Here is a 22,268-nt window from a genome sequence, read left to right on the forward strand (position 1 = left end):
AGTGGTCTTGAACAAGGATCAGGGCCCCCTGTGCTATGCATGTAGTCATAGTACATACATATGATAAGAAGAGACAGTCTCTGCTCAAAAGTACAAGTCAAGAGACAACACAAAAATATAAGATGTGGAGAGCACAAAGGAACAGTGAGAAAATTATGATTACTGTAATAAGATGATGTCATAAACAGACAGTTAAGGGTTAATGCCTCTTTTACCTGTAAAGAGTTAAGAAGTTCACCTAGCCTAGCTGACACCTGACCAGAGGAACCAATGGGGGACCAAGATGTTTCAAAAGGAAGGAGGGAAGTTTTCCTTTGTTTAGAGTCTCAGTTTCAGCCGGAGTGAAAAAGATCAAGGAACCAGCCTCTTATCAGAGTAGTAAGTTTTAGAAAGGGATAAATAGGTTTATGTTTATTTTCTTTGTAACTTGTCTTGGCATCATTAAGGGAATTATCAAAATTGGGTATTTGGGTACTTTTTTGTGTAACTAAATTTGTGTCCAGGGGAACATCCTCTGTGTTTTAAATCTGTGGTCTGTGAGAGTAGCTGGTATGCTAATCTCTCCCAGAGGGTTTTCTTTTACCTTTCTTTTCTTTAATTAAAAGCCTTTTTCTTAATAACTGATTGATTTTTCCTTGTTTTTTTAGATCCAAGGGGGTTGGATCTGGATCCACCAGGAGTTGGTGGGAGAAAGGAGGGGGGATGGTTAATTTCTCCTTGTTTTAAGAGCCAAGGGTTTGGATCTGTGTTCACCAGGGAACTGGTGAAGTCCCTCAAGACTACCCAGGGAAAAAGGTAGTACTTGGGAGTGGTGGCAGTGATACCAGATCTAAGCTAGTAATTAAGCTTAGAAGTGTCCATGCAGGTCCCCACATCTATACCCTAAAGTTCAGAGTGGGGAAGGAACCTTGACAGAAGGTAACACTACATAACAGTTGCCAAGCCATTAACAAGTGTTTTTTGTAGGTATGTGAACACAAGAATGGCCACATTGGCTCAGATCAATGGTCCATCTAGCTCAGTATCCGGTCTTCTGGTAGTGGTCAGTGTCTGATGCTTCAGATGGAATGAACAGAACAGGGCAATTATTGAGTGGAGAGGTGGTGTCAAAGGGGACTAGGTTTAAATCATGTTTTCTTATTTGTAAAGATTTTTTTCCTCTCCTTTGAAAAAGAGAATGTTTTTGGCTAATTTCGCCTACTTACAACAGTAGCAAAATATTTTCTGACTGATTTTTTAATAAGTTGATGATTTTCCTTAAAATAAATATGTACATCTTGACCAGATGATGATTAAGGGGCTTTGACAACCGTATAATAATCACCCGTGAAAACAAGCCAAGTGAACAACTAATATCCTTAGTAAGAAGAAGATGTTGGGGTTACAAGAAGAGAGAAACGAAAGAATCCGTGCAGTTATATCATTGTGGAGCCTAAGTGATTTTAGAGTTTGTGGATCCAGCACCAAGGAGCTAGAACATCAGAAAAGGGGCTAGAATCTCAGAGACTTCATGGCTAGCGTGTTATTCAAGCACACAACATTGGTAAGAAGGTGTCCCTACCCTGAATGCCTAACGTAAAAATTCCACTCAGTATGGAACTGCCAACATTTTGGAATGCAGAATACAGATCCATCAGACCTTATAATATGGAGCTGCTAGAGTCTAACTGGAGGAAAACATCTGAGGACTGCTGGTTCAGGTGTTCCTGAGAAAAGCATCTGCTCTGTCCACCCCTTGAATTACCTCCTTTCTGTGGCAAAGAATCATCTGCTGTCAGAGAAGAAGAGCTAAACAATGTAAGAAGCACCAAGGACAGCAAACTGCTGTTCCAGTAGGTAGCCTAGATCACCAAAGACATCAGTGAAGCGTGTCTGAAGATATGGCAATCCCACAGGTACTTTGGATGATAGCTCAGTACACTGGAATCTCTGTCACTATTCTAGGATAGCTTGCAGCCATGAACTGACTTGGACAATAAAGTCTCATGGCAAAAACCTAAATAGATGCCATTGCTCAGAACAGTCTTTCCAAATCAAAGCATCAAGGGAGCCCTTCTGTGACAGATGCAGTCAAACAATTTCCTTTCAGTGAGTACCATCAAATCATGGATGGTAACTAATGCTCAAATATCACCCCAGCCTGCTTGGCATCTAAGGAGAGAGGGGACACCAATACCTTTAAAGCAGGTCCATGCCAGAAGATGATTAAGGGGCTTTGACAACCATATAAACCATGCCAAAGTGTCAAAACTTGGGATATGTCTAAGATGCCAATGCCAAGGAGCTGAAATTCTGGTGGACCTTATCTACAAGTCTGATGGTTGAGATCTCACCTCTGAAGCTTGTGTGTTTCGGTAATTCACCTTCTGGCAACTATACACCAGAGTGAAGTGACACCTCACCTTCTTGGCACTCTTGCAGCAAGTTTAAAGCACTGGCATGATGAGGCACATCATTGATATGCAATGCACCTTACTACCAAAGATGCTCCAGAGTGTCTTATCTGCCAATTGCTAAGGTATTCGTGCCAGTGTGCTAAGGTAGGGATGCTGAGGCACTTTTCCTGACTGGTGCATCCAGGCAGAGGTGCTGATGCATTAGATTGCCTTCTACATTGCCTAGCTAAATCTGAGTCTCCTTTGACTGGCAACACTGAATCCAGGCACAGGTGCAGAACTGTAGAGTATCACTCCTACCTCACACTGATGTAACAAGGTTAAGGCACAGATAACTGATTGTCTGTAGCTCATACCTCAGGTCAGATATACAGGAATGCCTCTTCTGCATGTCAGATTTCTGTGTCTTCAGGTTTCTGGGCTCAAGAGTTCCTGCAAGTCTTGACCTCAACACAGAAAGAAAAAGTCTCTACAGTCTCTAGATCCCTCCCAATCACGATAGCATGTCTTAACAACTCCAGCAAGGAGCAGAACTGGAAACTTCATTAGTCTTGTGGCAGGGACCTAAGAGTTTGCCATCCAGAAAGTATCATAGGAAATAACTTAAATGTTGTGTAGTGAGGTACTGGTGGAAGGAATTTTCATTTGAAATGAACCCTTGAAAAACAAGATCGGAGAAACACAAAAGAAAACATCTTGCATGTTGCATCCAACGAAGTGGGTATTGACCCACGAAAGCTCATGCTCCAATATGTCTGTTAGTCTATAAGGTACCACAGGACTCTTTGCTGCTTTTACAAAAGAAAACAGAGATTCAAGAACCTAATATACAATTTGTCTGACAAAGCAAGTGCTCTCAGGCTGGAAAGACAGACAGATATATCAAGGGCAAGCAACTGCCCTAAGCTGTCACAGGCAGATAAACTTCGAAAATGAAGCAATTGCTCAGTGTTTCAACTAGTAGACTAGATCAGGAAGCAGCTGCATTGAACTGCAGATTTACTCCAGCTCAGAGAAAACAACCAAAGCTTTGAAAGAAGCTACCAATTAAGCCTGAAACAAAAGGATGAAGTGAGAAAGGCTAAAAAGCCATGTAGAGTTGGACCTTGCAAAGGGAATTAAAACCAATAGTAAAAGGTTCTATAGCCATATAAATAAGAAGAAAACAAAGAAAGAAGTGGGACCGCTAAACACTGAGGATGGAATGGAGGTTAAGGATAATCTAGGCATGCCCAAATATCTAAATATAAATACTTTGCCTCAGTCTTTAATAACTAATGAGGAACTTAGGGATAATGGTAGGAAAAATGGGAATGAGGATATGGAGGTAGATATTACCACATCCGAGGTAGAAGCCAAACTCGAAACAGCTTAAATGGGACGAAATCGGAGGGCCCAGATAATCTTCATTCAAGAATATAAAGAAACTGGCACATGAAAATTGCAAGCCCATTAGCAGAATTTTAAATGAATCAGTAACTCAGCGGTTGTCCCGTAGACTGGAGAATGGCTAACATAGTTCCTATTTTGAAGAAGGGAAAAAACGTAAATCGAGTAACTATAGGCCTGTTAGTTTGACATCTGTAGTATGTAACGGTCCTTGGGAAAAATTTTTGAAAGGAGAAAGTAGTAAGGAACACTGAGGTCAATGTATTGGACAAAATAAAATATGGGGTTCAGCAAAAGGTAAGATCATGCAACCACCTGATCTCCTTCTTTTGAGAAGGTAACAGAATTTCCTAGACAAAGGAATGCAGTGGATCTAATTTACCTCAATTTCCAGTAAGGCAATTTGACACGGTTCCACATGGGGAATTAATTAGTTAATTGGAAAAGATGGGGATCGATATGACAACTGAAAGGTGGATAAGGAAAAACTGATTAAAGGGGAGACTACAAACAGGTCATACTGAAGGGTGAACTGTCAGCTGGAAAGGACGTTACTAGTGGAATTCCTCAAGATCGTTTTTGGGGACCAATCTTATTTAACCTTTTTAATTACTGACCTTGGCATAAAAAGGCGGGAATGTGCTAATAAAGTTTGGCGGATGACACAAAACTGGGAGGTATTGCTAACACAGAGAAGTGACCGGATATCATACCAGGAGTTGGATGACCTTGTTAAACTGGAGTAATAGAATAGCATGAAATTTAATAGTGAAAAGTGTAAAGGTCATGCATTTAGCGGATTTAATAACAAAGATTTTAGTTATAAAATTGGGGACACATCAGTTGGGAAGTAACAGAGGAGGAGAGGACTCAGAGTATTGGTTTGATCACAGGATGACTATGAGCCGCCAATGGATAATGGCCGTTAAAAAGCTAATGCGGCTTTAGAATGCATCCTGGCGAGGTATTTCCCCCAACAATAAGGAGGTGTTAGTAAGTTATACAGGCACTGGTGAGACCCATCTTGGAAACTGTGTGCAGTTCTGGTCTCCCAATGTTTAAGAAGGATGAAGTCAAACTGGAACAGGTTTTCAGAGACGGGCTATACTAGGAATGGATCCGAGGAAGGAAAAACCTGTCTATGATAAAGACACTCAATAGAGCTTGGCTTGTTTCAGCCTACGCAAAAGAAGGTTGAGGGGATATATGGCTTTTATAAATATATCAGAGGGGATTAATATTAGGGAAGGGGAGAGGAAATTATTTAAGCTTAGTAACCAAATGCGGACACAAGAACAAATGGATATAAACTGGACACTAGGAAGTTTAGACTTGAAATTAGACGAAAGTTTCTAACCATTAGAGGACTGAAGTTCTCGAACAGCCTTCCAAGGGGAGTAGTGGGGACAAAAGACATATCTGGCTTCAAGACTAAGCTTGATAAGTTTATGGAGGGGATGGTATGATGGGATAGCCTAATTTTAGCAATTAATCAAAGATCAATTGCCAAATTATCAGCAGGTTAAGTATGCCCAGTGGTCTGGGATGGGATGTTAGATGGGATGAGATCTGAGTTACTACAGAGACCTCTTTCTTGGGTGCTGGCTGGTGAGTCTTGCCCACATGGTCAGGGTTTTAACTGATCGCCATATTTGGGGTCGGGAAGGAATTTTCCTACAGGTCAGATTGGCAGAGGCCCTGGAAGTTTTTCGCCTTCCTCTGCAGCATGGGGCACGGGTCACTTGCTGGAGGATTCTCTGCACCTTGAACTCTTTAAACCACAATTTGAGGACTTCAATAACTCAGACATAGGTTAGGGGTTTATTATAGAAGTGGATGGGTAAGATTGTATGGCCTGCAGTGTGCAGGAGGTCAGACTAGATGATCATAATGGTCCCTTCTGACCTTAAAGTCTATGAGTCTATAAGAACTATTTGAAAACTGATTACTTAGCATGACCGAAAGCTAGAGAGCAATAAATGATATTGTGAAACTATCCAAAGTCAAACTGCATCTAAAAAGAGCTGAAGCAGCAAAGCAAAAGATCTGGCAGGCGACTCCTGTGGAGCCTACCTTGACTGACTGAGATTAGAAAAGAATGAACTGAAAAAGTGTTAAAAGCTCGCTCTGGCACTGGCAGTTGGAGTGGAACTTATATTTTTCACCTGTTGAGTTTCAGGTGAATTATGCACCCTTAGGCACAGGCACTTAACTTTAAGTATGGCTGCCATTGTTGTCTTTTTCCATTACAACATTTTTTTGAGGCAAGAACTAAGATATTGCAATACGCATAAATCTCACCAATTCTCATTGATTTTGGATATAAATGTTTAAGTAATTTTTGATAGTCTAAGAAGAGGAGACACGTAGAGAGTGAGAAAAAACATCATCCTACCTAACAGAACCAATTCAGAAGAAACCAGTGTCTGCACTGTCACAGACTGGGTCACAGAAAGATTATCATCCCTGGACACTCTGAAAGATCACTGAATGGAAACTAAACCACTAGATTGCAGACTCAGAAAAAAACATACTATGCAAAATGATGTAGAGCATGATACAGAGCATCAAGAGCAGCTTATATGGCAGGAACATTAAGAAGTTATCATTCTTGCCATAAAATATAAAAGCAAACAAGAAATTCAGAAATAAATCCCTCATTCTGTTAACTCTTCTGTTTGTGCTTAGACGCTATAGAAACTTCCGTACAATCATGCACTGTTCTGAGGCAATGACATTACCCAGGCATAATAGGTTGCAATAAGGATTATGTAAGAGCCGTAAGTCTGAATTTCCACGTTTGCTTGCATAAATCAGAAAACATATATTCAATATTGTAACCACTGATTCACTATGCTCTTTTAATAAAGTTAATTTTTCTACACCCAATTTGGAAAAAAAATTCTGGAAGTCTTATAAACAACTATTTTATTTCATGGATCAGCAAGTTCTCATACATGATCATACAAATGATCACTAAAAATATCCTAAGGTAAATGAATAGCACTTTGTGTTTCACTCATAATAAAAAAAAAGACAAAACCTAAAAACCCCCCATATTCTGTATTAGTTACTGTGATGGGTTGGATCACAGAAACCCCTTTGGGACTGCCAACTGATGTGTTGAGACTACTTCTAACCCATTTTCCCTGCCAGCTTGGGACTCCAGAATCTTGCCTTGTTTGAGCTAGACACACATGCCTGCTGCAAACACAGACCCAGGTCTGAACCATGTCCCGTAAAAGCTGCAGATTTAACTGAAAACAGCTTAAGAAGTGTTCCTGTCTCCAAAAGACAGTTACTCACCTTTGTAACTGTTGTTCTTCGAGACGTGTTGCTCATATCCATTCCAGCTAGGTGTGCGCATGCCGCGTGCACATTCGTCGGAAGACTTTTACCCTAACAACACTCGGCGGGTCAGCTGGGCGCCCCCTGGAGTGGCGCCGCTATGGCACCGGATATATACTCCAGCCGACCCAGCCACTCCTCAGTTCCTTCTTGCCAGCTACTGCAACAGTGGGGAAGGAGGGTGGTTTGGAATGGATATGAGCAACACATCTCGAAGAACAACAGTTACAAAGGTGAGTAACCATCTTTTCTTCTTCGAGTGATTACTCATATCCATTCCAGTTAGGTGATTCCCAAGCCTTACCTAGGTGGTGGGGTCGGAGTTAGATGTGGCAGATTGCAGAACTGCTGAGCCAAAGGCTGCATCATCTCTAGACTGTTGTACTAGAGCATATTGCGAAGCAAAGGTGTGGACAGAGGACCAGGTAGTTGCGCGACATATTTCCTGGATTGGTACATGGGCCAGGAAGGCAGCTGATGAAGCCTGAGCTCTGGTAGAATGTGCAGTGAGATGGCCCAAGGGAATGTGAGCCAAGTCATAGCACGTGCGGATGCACGCCGTCACCCAAGAGGAGATTCTCTGGGGGGAGACAGGTAGGCCTTTCATCCAGTCAGCCACTGCAACGAAGAGTTGAGGGGATTTACGGAACGGCTTCGTCCGATCGATATAAAAAGCGAGCGCCCTACGGACATCTAAGGAGTGTAACTGCTGTTCCTGTCAAGATGAATGAGGCTTTGGGAAGAAGACTGGAAGGAAGATGTCCTGATTGGTATGGAAGGCCGACACCACTTTAGAGAGGAACGCCGGATGTGGTCGCAACTGTACCTTGTCCTTGTGAAAAACAGTATATGGTGGGTCCACCGTAAGCGCTCGAAGCTCGGAGACTTGTCTGGCCGATGTAATGGCTACTAGGAAAACTGTCGGGACAGGTATAGCAGCGAGCAAGTTGCCAACGGCTCGAATGATGGAAGCATAAGCCTGCTTAGGACTAGGTTGAGGTCCCAGATAGGGGCAGGGTGGCGTACCTGGGGGTAGAGGCGCTCCAGGCCCTTGAGATATCTAGTAACTAAAGGGTGAGAAAACACGGAGTGGCCACTCTCTCCTGGATGGAATGTGGAGATGGCCATTAAGTGCACCCTCGAAGAAGATACCGCCAGGCCCTGCTGCTTAAGGGACCAGAGGTAGTCAAAGATAGTGGGGATCGAGACCACAGAGGGAGTAGCATTCTGCGTTTCACACCAGCAGGAGAAACATTTCCACTTGGACAGATATGTTGACCGAGTGGAAGGCTTTCTGCTACTCAGGAGTATATGTTGTACAGGAGCGGAGCAGCGTAACTCCGACTTATTTAGCCATGCAACAGCCATGCCATGAGGTGAAAGGCCTGCAGGTCCAAGTGGCGGAGATTGCCGTGGTCCTGTCTTATGAGGTTTGAGTGGAGTGGCAGGCTAATTGGGCTGGTTATGGACAGGTTGAGCAGTGTGGTGTACCAGTGCTGTCTGGCCCACGCTGGTGCAATCATGATTAGGTGCGCTCTGTCCCTGCAGAGTTTTATCAGGACCCTGTGAACCAGTGGGAATGGTGGGAAGGCATAGAGCAGTCAGTGCTTCCACGACATGAGGAACGCATCCGAGATCGATCCCAGTGAAAGACCCTGGAAGGAGCAGAATGTTTGGCATTTCCTGTTCGTGCGAGAGGCGACTAGGTCTATGTGGGGAAAGCCTCACTTCTGGAAGACCGAATGAATAAAGTCTGGTCTTATCGACCATTTGTGACACAGGAACGATCTGCTCAGCTGATCCGCCAGAGTGTTCCAAACCCCTGGAAGAAGGGACGCTACCAGGTCTATCGAGTGGGCTATGCAGAAGTCCCAGAGTCGGATGGTCTCCTGACAGAGGGGGGAAGATCAAGTCCCTATCTGTTTGTTTATATAATACATGGCCATTGTGTTGTCTGTAAACACTGAGACACAACGGCCGTGTAGATGCTGCTGGAATGTCTGGCATGCCAGGCGGACCACTCTCAGCTCTCGGACATTTATGTGAAGGGCCAGTTCCAGAGGCCCTGAGTACGAAGGTGTCCGAGGTGAGCCCCCCATCCGAGAGATGATGCGTCTGTCATCAGGGACAGTGAGGGTTGGGGCGGATGGAACGGTAACCCTGCACAAACCAGGGAGGAGTTAGCCACCAGTCGAGGGAGCGTAGGGTGCTCGGGGGAATGGTGACTATTGTGTCTATTGGGTCCCTGCCCGGACGGTATACCGAATTGAGCCACATTTGGAGAGGTCGAAGGCGGAGCCTGGCATATTTGGTCACATATGTGCAGGCAGCCATGTGACCTAGGAGACCGAGATAGGTGCGAGCCGAGGTAATCGGGAAGTTCTGCAGACCTCGGATGATTGTTGCCATTGCCTCGAACCACGGCTGAGGTAGGTAGGCCTTGGCTAGAATGAAGTCCAGGGTAGCTCCTATGAAGTCTAGCCTTTGTGTGGGGACCAGTGTGGATTTCTCCGTATTGAGCATCAGGCCTAAGCATGTGAATAGGTCCCTGACAATGCCTACATGCTGCGTGACTTGTGTCTCGGAGGTCCCTCTGATGAGCCAGTCGTCCTGATAAGAGAATACGTGTATCCAATGTCGGCGGAGGTGTGCGGCGACTACGGCCATACACTTTGTAAACACCCTTGGGGCCTTGGAGAGGCCAAAGGGAAGGACCGTAAATTGGAAATGCTGACGGTTGGCTACAAAGCGAAGATACCTCCTGTGCGGAGGAAAAATGGCGATGTGAAAGTACGTGTCCTTCATATCGAGGGCAGCATACAACTCTCCAGGATCCAAGGACGGGATAATGGTCCCCAGGGAGACCATGAGGAACTTCAACTTTATCATGAACTTGTTGAGGCCTCGCAGGTCTAGGATAGGCCTGAGGCCTCCTTTCGACTTGGGGATCAGAAAGTAACGGGAGTAAAACCCTTTGCCCTCTTCATCCTTTGGTACCTCCTCTATCGCTCCTATGGTGAGGAGCGTTAGCACCTCTTGTAGGAGGAATTGCTCGTGAGAGGGGTCCCTCAAGAGGGACTGGGTTGGAGGGCGGGAAGGCGGGGTTGAAACAAATTGGAGGTGGTATCCTTGTTTCACCGTGCGTAGGACCCAGAGGTCTGAGGTTAATTGGGACCACGCCGGGAGGAAGTAGGAGAGGTGGTTGGAGAAGGAGGAAAAGGATCCTGTCCTGAAACTGGTACTCTGTCCTCGGGTGTACCTTCAAAAAGCAGACTTTGGTCCCGCTGGTGGTTTTGAGGGACCATGGCTTTGCCCCCCTTGGGGTCCTGACTGGCGTCTACGCCCATCCCGCCCACGCCGTCTGCTAAAGTCTTGCCTGTGTCTGGCACAAAGTACGGGCGGTGAGTCTGGGCATGGAAAGGTCTGCGTTGGGTCACAGCTGTATGCATGCCCAAAGAATGCATGATGACTCTATTGTCTTTCAAGCTTTGCAGCCTGGGGTCAGTTTTCTCCGAGAACAGACCCTTACCATCAAAGGGTAAGTCCTGGACGGTATATTGTAACCTGTAGTCATGAGATGCGTCTCATGGTGATACCGGAGGCCAGAGTTCTGGCTGCCAAGTCGGCCACATCTAGTGAAGCCTGGAGGGAGGTTCTGGCCACCTTTCTCCCTTCCTCCAGGAAAGCAGCGAATTCCTAGCGGGAGTCCGGGGGGAGTAGCTCTGTGAATCTACCCACCTCCATCCAGGTGTTGCAGTTATATTGGCTCAGTAGGGCCCCTGATTTGCCATCCAGAGCTGTAGAGCGCATGCCGAATACACCTTACGGCCGAGTAGGTCCATTTGCCTAGCCTCCTTTGACTTTGGGGCTGGCGCCTGTTGGCCATGGCGCTCCCTCTCATTGACCGATTGGACAACTAGCGAGCAGGGTGGACATACAAATACTCATACCCCCAAGAGGGTACCATGTATTTACGCTCAATCCTCTTTGCCATAGGGGGGATGGAGGCTGGGGACTGCCATAAGGTGTTGGCATTGGCTTGGATGGTGCTGATGAAGGGTAAAGCCACTTTAGTGGGGGTATCCGCCAACAGGATGCTCACTACAGGGTCCTCTACCTCTGGGACCTCCTCCACCTGGAGGTTCATGTTGAGCGCTATCCTTCTGAGGAGGTCCTGATGGGCTCTTAGGTCTATTGGAGGCGGCCCCGAGGAGGAAGTCCCTGCCACTGCCTCATCTGGCGAGGAAGAAGAGGAAATGCCGGGGACGAGCGGGTCCTGTATGGTCTCTTGCTCTTGCGCCGGTTCCTGCTCCAATGGTACTGGGGAAACTGGTGGGTGGACTAGCATTTCTTCCATCCCAGGTGGAGAAGGACGGCTAACTGTGGCCTCTGGTGCTCGGTGCTCTGATGAAGCAGAGCGAGCCGGAACTAACGGAGCACCTTGGGCCTGGTGGTACGCCCAAGGTGTCCAAAAGGACCACTGATGAGGTCCTGGGTCCTGAGACTGGGCTTCTTGGAAAACTCCGGTGGGCACATCCGACTCGCGGTCTTTGGCATAGTAGCTGTCCAGGTGGGACGACACCGAAGTGTGTCTGGATGGCCATGGAGGAGCGGAGAAGCCTTGGGAAGATGATCCAATGGACCTCGCTCCACTACGTATCGGGGACCGGTGCCGGGAAGCATATCGGTACCGGGAGCGAGATCGGGACCTGCGACCAGATCAGTGCCAGGAGGTCGACTGAGATCTCGAATCCCTGAGTCGTGAACAGCTTCAGGAGGCATGGTGCCTGGAGCAGTGCCGAGATCTGGAGCATGCCATGAGTAGCGAGCTGGCGAATGGGATACCGGCCAGTGCCGCGAGTCTGACTATTACCGTGTAGCGGAACGGTGCCAGGACTGCGAGCGGCGTCGAGAGCAGGAGCACCGTCTGGACCTGGAGCATCTGCGGGACCACGATAGTGAGCGGTGCCGGTCCGCTGTGCTGACAGAGGGTGGTCTAATCAAGGTCGGTTTGCCTATGGATTGAATTACCCGCACCGGCGGTGCTGGGGATAGAAGTAGTGCCGAGTCTGTCAAGGCGATCAGGTCCCTCGCCGCTGAGAACGTCTCCAGCGTGGACAGTATGGTGAGCTCTACCGCGGCATGTGCCGGAGAGCTAACAGGCGCTGGACTCGATGGCCCTTGTGAGACCGGAATCGACAGTGCCAACTTAGTTGGTGCCGCGGCGGGTGTCGGCGCTGGGCGATCTGAATTAGGCGCACTCTCTAGCTGCGGTGCAGGTGGTGCCAAAGCAGCAAGAGTCTTGGCCTTCCTCAACCTCGGGGAGAGAGAGCATCGTGGAGCCGACTTCGGTGCCGGCGACGTCCAGTGCCGAGAGGCTTTGGCCGTACCAGTGCGGTCTGGTGCCGAGGAGGCGGTTCTGCTTACCGACAGACCAGTGCTCGGTGCCGAGGGTGAAGGGGTGAGAGCCGCCTCCATGAGGAGCTGTTTAAGCCTGATGTCCCGCTCCTTTTTTGTTCGTGGCTTGAAAGCCTTGCAAATGAGGCACTTAACTGCCAAGTGTGATTCCCCAAGGCACTTCAAACAGGAGTCGTGCGGATCTCCTGTCGGCATCAGCTTGTGGCAGGCCAAGCACGGTTTGAAACCCGGTGAGCCGGTCATGGGCCCCGGCACTGGGTGTGGGGAAGGGGTAATCCCTGAACCCCTCTAACTATTACTAAACTAACTATGCTATTAAAGAAGTAACGTAAGTATAACTATATATATATATATATAAAAGGATTATAACTATATATACAATAACGAACGAGAAACTACGAGTAGCTAGGGAACTGGAGGTCAGCTAAGCTGCGTTCCATTGTTCCAACGACCAACACGGGCGGTAAGAAGGAACTGAGGGGTGGCTGGGTCGGCTGGGGTATATATCTGGTGCCATAGAGGCTCCACTCCAGGGGGCGCCCAGCCGACCCACCGAGTGTTGCGAGGGTAAAAGTCTTCTGACGAACGTGCATGCGGTGCGCGCACACCTAACTGGAATGGATATGAACAATCACTCGAAGAACACTCAGATGCCCAGCCCCCAATGGAGTCCAAACCTCAAATAAATTGGTTTTACCCGGTATAAAGCTTATACAGGATAAACTCATAAATTGTTCGCCTTCCATAACATTGATAGAGATATGCACAGCTGTTTGCCTGCCCAGGTATTAATACATATTGTGGGTTAATTAATAAGTGATTTTATTAAATACAAAAAGTAGGATTTAAGTTCCAAGTAATAACAGACAGAACAAAGTAAATTACCAAGCAAAATAAAATAAAACATGCAAGTCTGAGCCTAATACAGTAAGAAAACTGAATACAGATAAAATCTCACCCTCAGAGATGTTTCAATAAGCTTCTATCACAGACTGGACGCCATCCTAGTCTGGATACAATTCTTTCCCCTGGTACAGCCTTTGTTCTAGCACAGGCGGTAGCTAGGGGATTTCTCATGACTGCCATCCCTTTATTCTGTTCTACTCCCTTACATATCTTTTGCACAAGGCAGGAATCCTTTGTCCCTCTCTGAGTTCCCACTCCTCCTTCTAAATGGAAAAGCACCAGGTTAAAGAAGGATTCCAGTTCAGGTGACATGATCCCATGTCACTGTAAGACTTCAAGGTTTCATTCCTCCCGCCTGACTCACATGAAGGCCTGCAAGCAAACAGAGCCATCCACAGTCAATTGTCCTGGTTGATGGGAGCCATCAAGATTCCGAACATGAATGGCCTGCACTTTGCATAACTACAATAGGCCCTCAGAGTTATATTTCATATTTCTAGTTTCAGATACAAGAATGATACATACATACAAATAGGATGACCATACTCAGTAGATTATAAGCTTTGTAATGCTACCTTACAAGAGACCTTTTCCATGAAGCATATTCCAGTTACATTATATTCACACTCATTAGCATATTTTCCTAAAATCATATAGAGTGCAACGTCACACTTACAATTTGCTGAAATTTCTTCTATAAGACATATGCTTGTTATTTCATCTCTCATCAGTGCATTAATACTTGTCTGTAGCTATACAATAAAAACGTTTCTTAGAAATCTTACCTCATATGTTATTTTCAGACTTGACTGAAGCAAAATCAGAGTAAATTTTGGATGAACTTCAGCAGTAAGCCACAGACGAAAATTAGGTTTGGGCTGAAGAGTATTCAATTCCTATTTTAAAAAGGAGATGTACTGTATTAAAACTATGAATATTTGATTCTGCAGCACAGTAAAAGTTTAAAGGGATACTATCAATTTAAAATCATATTTCTGTCTGAAAACACCTACTGTTGTTGCAAGCAACATCTGGGTTTACAATAATTGACAGATTGGAGAAAATCATTTTTTTAGGTTGGTTTACTATGTAGATTTTATAGCGCTTAATATATAGCTATTTTACTATTACACCTTTATAGTCAGTTTTCTCCTCTCTGTGTGAGTCTTTCACACAACACGGAAGAGTATCTTCTTATAAATACAGGAAAATATGACTGCAAAGAAACAAAAAACAGCAGGAAGACTCAGAGGAAGGTATAGTACTTAAAACTAATTAAAAAAACTGGATTCTGAGCTGACGCTGTTGCTTTAAGCAGTACACATTCTCAGGCATGTACGAGTCACAATGGGATTACTCAAATAATTAAATACTATTTCATCATAAGGGTGGCAGAATAGGGCTCTAAGGAAATAGTTCATTTTCTATTCTCAATGAAAATTAAAGTCAAAAACACATCAAACGAGGTGTGTTTCTCTTTGATTTCAAACATGTAATCACAGTGGTGACTAGGAAACCTGCAAATTTCTGTTCCCAGACCCTCGTTTTACAGTCATCAACTTTGCATACTTAGCATGGAAGTTGCCAGAGGTTTCTGAAATGACGCAGATGACTCTGATGCAGTTATTCTCACCTTTTCCAAAATAGGAAGCCAAGATACAACAAGATGCAAGTTCTTCAAACAAAGCCATTCTCCATTGCGTGCACATTCTTTTAGAGTTTGAATGGCTAAGTCAGCTTGGCCTTGGCCCATTGCAACCTGCAAAAAGAAACACATTTTTATTGGGAATTTATTATGCCTTAATATTTTGTTCAACAGTGAAAACAAAACACTCTACTTAAAATTAGATTATAAATACAAAATAGAAAGGTTATTTATCATTAACTAGAATTCTCTAAATTTTTTCCTTTGAAGATCCCCATTGTAGGAGTAGAACAAGCCATGTAAATCTCCCAAACATTACGAACATCTGAGTGTTAGGGAGTGTACATGCATCAATACATAGAATTGTGCATTCTAGAAAGATGAAAGGGATTTGATCTAGCTGGCATATCCTTTATGATCTACAGGAACCACTGGTCTAATATAATTATGATGGGATTAAAAAGGAGTCTGTTGCCACATAAGGATGGAAATGGAGATGGGTCTTTGCAACAGATTGGATTGGAGCTCAGTAGCCAAAATATCAAAATCTGTGCTTGGTACTGAAAGAGCTGATGCTGCTGCGTGATGGCAGCATTGTTTCCCTTTCAGATTGACATACAAATTGCTTTGTTAGACACTGAACTCTGATAGTGTGACACTGCTGGTACTGAGATTACTGATACCACCTTTGGTAGCAAAAAACATGGACTTGATTCTCTTCTACTCACATGGGTGTAAATTAGAAATAATTATATTGAAGATAATGGAGTTACATCACTGTAAAACTGGTAAGGGATAGGAGAAACAAGAATGTTTTCTTTCTGTGAGAAGAGTGGGGAAGATACAAATGACCTCACATAGGACCTTGTCTTCTTAATTTTCTTGAAGTGCTGTCTGTTCAGCTGCTAAATAAATTAGGACTTCCAAATGGAAAATCAAAAATCTTAAACTGAACTTTCCGAGGAATGATGTATGAAGACAAGATTTCCCTTTCCCCATCTCAGTGAAACTGCTGAGTTAATGGAACAGGCATCTGTGCCAGATGTCTATTACACTACTCTTAATGAATGTTCAACCAAGCTCCTCTACCATCTAATAGAGACTGTCAAATAACAAGGAACATGGTGCAAGACAGTTAAGAAGATGTCAAAGAGCTACTAAAATCTGTCTTGGCTTGTCTGTCACTGATGAAACAGAGGTAAGAAGAACCATGACTCTGTGGATAATTCCAGTAGACATCTATTGATGGAAGAGTTGTCATGCTTTTTATCCCTGAGTTCAAATAAATCAAAGAGTTTGTGGGCCTTCTCTTGGACTGGTGATGCAGGGATGTCCAGTGTATAAGCCAAACATATGACACCTTATCTTGGAATGCTTTTGAATAATCAGGAGGTGATAAGGAAATGGTGATCAAGTTATCAGGTAAAGTGGAAGTAGATGCTAAACCCTCAGTGGTCTGTTCCCTGTGTTCCCCATTGACTCAAAATTACTCTATCAGCTTACAGAGATGATTTATGAGATAAATTAAAAAATCAGAGATTCTATCTACTGTGTGGAATGTTTGGGGAAGATGATTTTGGAGACTTGGTGCTTCTCTTCTAATCTTTTTTAACAGAACAACATCCAGAAGATTTACCATAAGAATGTCACTCTTTCTCCAGATATCATTCCAAAACATTATATGGGATGGCAAAGAGGGAAAGGATATTCTTGGATCCAATCACACAGAGCTAATATCAGATGTGTCAGAAGATGAAGAGCGAGGAAGCTGCTCTTATATATTAATAACAATGTGGGATCCCAGAGAGACTTGAATCTTTAGAGTATGCGCGGAGGGACAGATCACACTAGTGTTCAGTTGAGAAAAAAGTACAAATTCAAAGACTGCTGAGAGGCAAGATTAAACTGCCCCTAACCTGTTATGTTATCAGAGGAGTTGAGGAAGATTGATTCAGATCGAAAGTGGAGTACTTCACATTCAAATACCCATTGGGGATGAGTACATCAGTTTTATGGGAAGACCTTAAAAGGTTAATTGCTGTCAGGTTACACACATATCATGAACCCAATTGTAGCTAATTTTGGTCAGTTTTAAGCAGCTGACTTTTGGAGATGAGTCCTTCTTATTCTTGCTGGGCATCTTTTTAAGAGCTGCATTTAATGGTACCAAATATTCTCTGTATTTGAAACTGAGAGGCTTAGAGAAGGTTGAAATCTTCTGTTTATTCATAGCTGGATTTTCAGATGCAATCCAGAGTCAGGCTATATCGTGCTGATGAGACCTGCTCTTGAAAAATGATCTTCAGACTCCTTTGTCAAATCAATTGACCTTTTGTGCTGAAATGCAGTGCAGTGCAGAGCAAACACCATGTGGAGACAAGTTCAGCCTTCACCCAGGCAAGAAAGCATCTGTTGTGCTGGTCAGTGATAGACTTCATGCTGTCACAAAACATGCACCTCTTACATCTAAGTACTTCCCAGAGAAGCCATCTTGAATGATCTATTGGGCAGACTTGAAAGAGCAAAGCACTGTACAAAAACTACTATCAGCTATCAATTAACTAGTACTTAGTTTTTAAGATTCTCAAACTATTTTACAGAATTTCCTAAAGAAAATGAAGATCAGTAATACTGAATATTATTTTAATCTCTGATTTTACTTTTTCAGTTAAAAATAGAAATTAAAAACACTGCTATGACCATTAAATATTTTAAACACAAACATTATCTTGTATCATTATGCATATCTGAGACCAACCTGGTGGTAGCACTCTCCATGTCTTTCCACACTGGCAAGTTCTTGTAGTTCTTGAGAAGGATCAGCACCAGGAGAAATAATTATCAGGATGGGCTCAATCTCCAATGTCTCTTTATACAGACGTTTTAGATTTAGGGGTGGTGGGGACAACTCTTTTATTCCTGCAATTGGACAAATATTTAAAAAAAAAATAAAGCAACAATAAAAAATAGAATGTTCCTTAGAAATAAACTCCTTCCACTCAAAGATAAACCAGCTACATACATAGCTAGAACAAAACATCATTTCCTAAAAGACTGTGTGTTTTTTTAAACTTCTGATTGATACAAAAGACCCACTTCGGCATATATATAAGTACTATAATACAACAAATTCATATTGCAAAATGAAACAGAAAGACAAATAAGACAGATGCTATTATGGATATGGGACTGCTTTAGTTGCTATGACTGATCTTAGTGACCACAAAAATGTGCCTATGTTAGAATCACATTTTTTATCCTAGTTCAATTGCAATCAACTGTTTACACATTTATACAGACATCACATATGCTGGAGGATCAAATCTGGAACTTTCAGAACTTAAAAAAACAAAACAAAACTACCCACCATAACAACCGGAGGACTAAAGAGAGATTAAATTTACTTGTAGATGATAAGCAGAAACAGTTCCCAAGTGCACCCTAATATTGGGAAAAGACTTCTTCAAAGTTCACAATCTCAGGAAATGACAACAAGTGACAACTGTTTAGTCAAGACCAAAATGAAATGGCTTTGATTTCAGAGAATAACAGTTCCTTGCTGAGCTTTGAGAGACTGCACTTCCTTAGAGCATTCAACATCAGTACTTAATAAGGTATCATGATCTACACCACCTAGCATACGAACTCGTCAGTTATTTGGATAGAGAATATTTGGTTTTTCAGTGAGAAAGATCTGGTAGCACAGGTAGAAGCACCCATGCTCTAATGACCCATCCATATGATTCAAGCACAAACCTGATGCTCCTAAACTGGATCGATGAGAAGTACAAGAGTGTTGTGTCTCCTTATCTTCCAGGTAATATACAGAAAGAGAAGAATTGGAGAGAAGAAAAGAATACAGGAAGTTTTGACATAGGCTCAGGTTAATTCCATTGTGGCAGTACCACCATACAAATCTTATGGACTTGTCTTGCTTTGATGAGTGATTGGGATGACCCTGCACAAGCCTGCTTCACCAGGATGAATTTCATCTACGATTTGCTGCAGTATGTCACTTTGATGTTGAACACTTTGACCTAATTCGGTAAAGCATTAAGTATATGCTTAAAGTTATGTAAAAAGGATTTAAGCACATGCTTCAGTGATAATTTTGTGCTTGGCAACACTGCATTTCTCTCACACATCTTAATCAGTTGAGGGAAACTGGAGCTAAGGTGAGGACACACGACATCCTTCTAAGCAAACTGGCCAGCACTTCTTAGGGAGCAAACGCTCAAACTACCCAATCATCCGGTTTAGCCCTCTGTTACTATGCACCAAAATACAGTGCTCCAATCTAGCTCCATTCAACTCACGTCAAGTTGGTTGACACATAACTACGTTGTAATCATGTGCACACCAGTACCATGACTCCTCATGTTAAGCAACATCATTCCTCCACACATCTATTGTGAGTGTGCGACTGCCAGAATGGTTGAGAAGATTAGGGCAAATCCAAGCCTACCACTATACACAGACATGTTCAACCACCCAAGAGCACACTTGTCATCAAGGCACTCACTGTGGGCCCACTTGTCCTGTCCAGATTTCTCTGCCAAGTCTATGTAGTGTGAAGAATGGTCTGCAGCTGCCATCATAAACCAGTCTCTTATAACTGTCCTGACCATATGTGTACCTGGCTTTGATTTGCTATGCCATTCAACAACCCTTCTTAACTGATTTTGATTGGGGAAGGGTTAATATGCAGCCAGCCTGCATACTTTGGTCCAACAAAAGAATCCCACATGCAGCTGTTGCCAAAGACAGACAATGTCACACATCACTGATGACTGCCCTCTGACCAGATTTGATGGTGGACTGAGGGCTTTCACTTTGCTGATGAGGCTGCTGCAAATTGGCTTTGAAAGTTCCGCATCTAATAAGAAAAACTAAACCGAGCCTAAGATAGTGAGGTATTAGGTACTATAGAAACCCTACGATGACAAATCAACAGATATGCTCCATGTCAAACATAAACCATATTTAAAATTTGCATTTAAAAAAGAGTGGAGCAAATTTTTAAACATATTTACCTCATTTTAGTCTAACAGCCTATATTCTATAGTGCTTTAAATTGTTAAAAGCAATTTTACTAGACACTCCAGAATATACATGGAGGTCCTATTAACACCAGCTTCGGGCTGTCTCCCAGCTCTCAGTTCAGGTGCCAGACAAGACCTTGTTTGTAGCAGATCAGAGCTGCAATTGCAGGGAAAGTCCTGCTCAGCTGCAGTTGCAGTATGCTCAGTATAAGAAAATGACAGAGCAGAGGCTTATCATTGGAGTGAATCCATTTGGAAATATCTTCCTCAGGGATAAGCACTGTGTGCAAGTGTTATATTCCATATTCGACAATAACGCACAATTTTCTCCTATACAGTGATTTATAGCATATGACTACTGACCATATACTCAATCTTATTGGTTAATATTCTTCACATCTACTCATATGGAAATTCAAAAAGTATAATGAATTATAGTCTTTCTTCACTATATGCTATATCAAGTTTTCAATACGTACAATAACTCAACTAGGCCTAATTATCAGTGGTAGCCCATTAGTCACCACCCTTCTTTAAAAACCACTTTGCTTTCAATATTCAATCCAGTTCTTTTTTGACACTGACTTTTCTAACATTACCTTTCAGACAAGAAACTATGTTTTATTCTGTGTTTGTACAGTCCCTAACACAATGGAGCCTTGATCCTAACTAGGCAAACTGAGCAATAATGTAATAGAAGTAACAAGCAGTGTGAAGAACTATGGGTGCAATATGGATATATTCCTAGTTTTCTAGAGATCATATTAGGTCATGGGAATATCTCATGTCTTAACCTTGAGTGAAGCATTCTTGTAAGATTCAGTTATTCCTCTAGCTCACAAGTAAGCAGCTGCATGACATGTACCAAAACAAAGCAGGCAGAGATAATTTTAGGTTTACCAGCTCTGATAGTGTTGCTTTTACAAACAAGAGGCTGCTAGGAAACAAAGTTAAACAAATCTCTGAAAAAGAACGTAAGTGACAGCTATTCATGTTCAGATGATGACAAGAAACAGAAGTACTGAGAAGGTATCATAATTAGTAGCATCAGAATACCTTAAATGAAAGACACAAAGATATCTCATTTCTCAAAGTGAGAGCCTATTTCTTTCCTCACAGTAGGTGAGAATTAAACTCTAAATAAATAATAATTACCTAGGCTATTGTAATAAGCTAAAATAATTCAATATTAAACTAAGGCTATCTAATTCACACTGTACGAAACTCATCATGGAACCAATCTATTTGAAGTGTACCCTCCCACCAGCTTATTGTAAAAACCTTAGAAAAACATATATTTAGAAATGAAAAACTTTAAAAGTTAACCCATCCTGTACGTTTTCATCTCGTAAAACATGCAAAAGTATGTGAAAGAATGATGTTTGGCAAATCATTAGCCTTCAATATTATTTAATCACTTTTGCTAATTAAAACAAAACAAAAACAACCCCCACAGCAATAACAACTAACCTAACGGTAGACATTTTAATGAGTCTACCAGAATAGGAAAGAAGAAGACACCAGCCAAGGCTCCACTATGATGTTCAAGAGCTGGAAGAACCAAGGCATTCATATTCACTTGGGGTTATCAAGCTTGGCATTGTCTGCTCTTCTTCAAAATCCCTGAAACAAGGGAGAAAAGTGGGAATAGTCAGTCTGTTCCCAATTCAAGAAGAAAGCATCCCAGCCCAGCGCTGAAGGGTCAAAGTTTTGAGAGGGAAATGCAGAGAAGCTTTGTATTATTTCTTGATGTGAGAACATCTATTGACTGTATGCTGTGCAGACGATAAATTCAGTGAAAAACTTCAAACGCTGTTCACCTGGGGCCAGCGACTGATGGCTAAGACAATCCATTCTGACAGTTTCCTTGATTTGAGCTGTTGATCGTCGGAGAAGATAATTGAATTCCTCCCCAGGAACATATAGCTTTGCCTTTCAAAAGGAATCAATTGGTTTTCATTTTTTGCTTTCTAACAACATACACCACTTCTGTGTGATTTGTCAGTCTTGCAAAAGCTCACCCGATAGGTCCAAATGGTTGAAGATATGCTTTTACTTTTGTTAAGACCAGGTGTCACAGCATGAAATGTTACTTTAGATGTACTCCCCGCTCCTGGAGACTGG

At 43.2% G+C, this 22,268-nt stretch overlaps 1 protein-coding gene across 1 annotated transcript in view; it reads right to left on the reverse strand.

Annotated features, from left to right (window-relative positions):
* Window positions 1–22,268, reverse strand: part of DYNC2H1 (dynein cytoplasmic 2 heavy chain 1) — a 423,384-nt gene that overhangs the window by 165,002 nt on the left and 236,114 nt on the right. Inside the window, 3 exon segments of the mRNA XM_075066411.1 lie at window positions 14,243–14,353; window positions 15,091–15,216; window positions 17,861–18,021. Coding sequence (XP_074922512.1) covers window positions 14,243–14,353; window positions 15,091–15,216; window positions 17,861–18,021 — 398 coding nt within the window.

The sequence above is a fragment of the Chelonoidis abingdonii genome, chromosome 1 (genome assembly GCF_003597395.2).
Source record: "Chelonoidis abingdonii isolate Lonesome George chromosome 1, CheloAbing_2.0, whole genome shotgun sequence".
NCBI lineage: Eukaryota > Metazoa > Chordata > Testudines > Testudinidae > Chelonoidis > Chelonoidis abingdonii.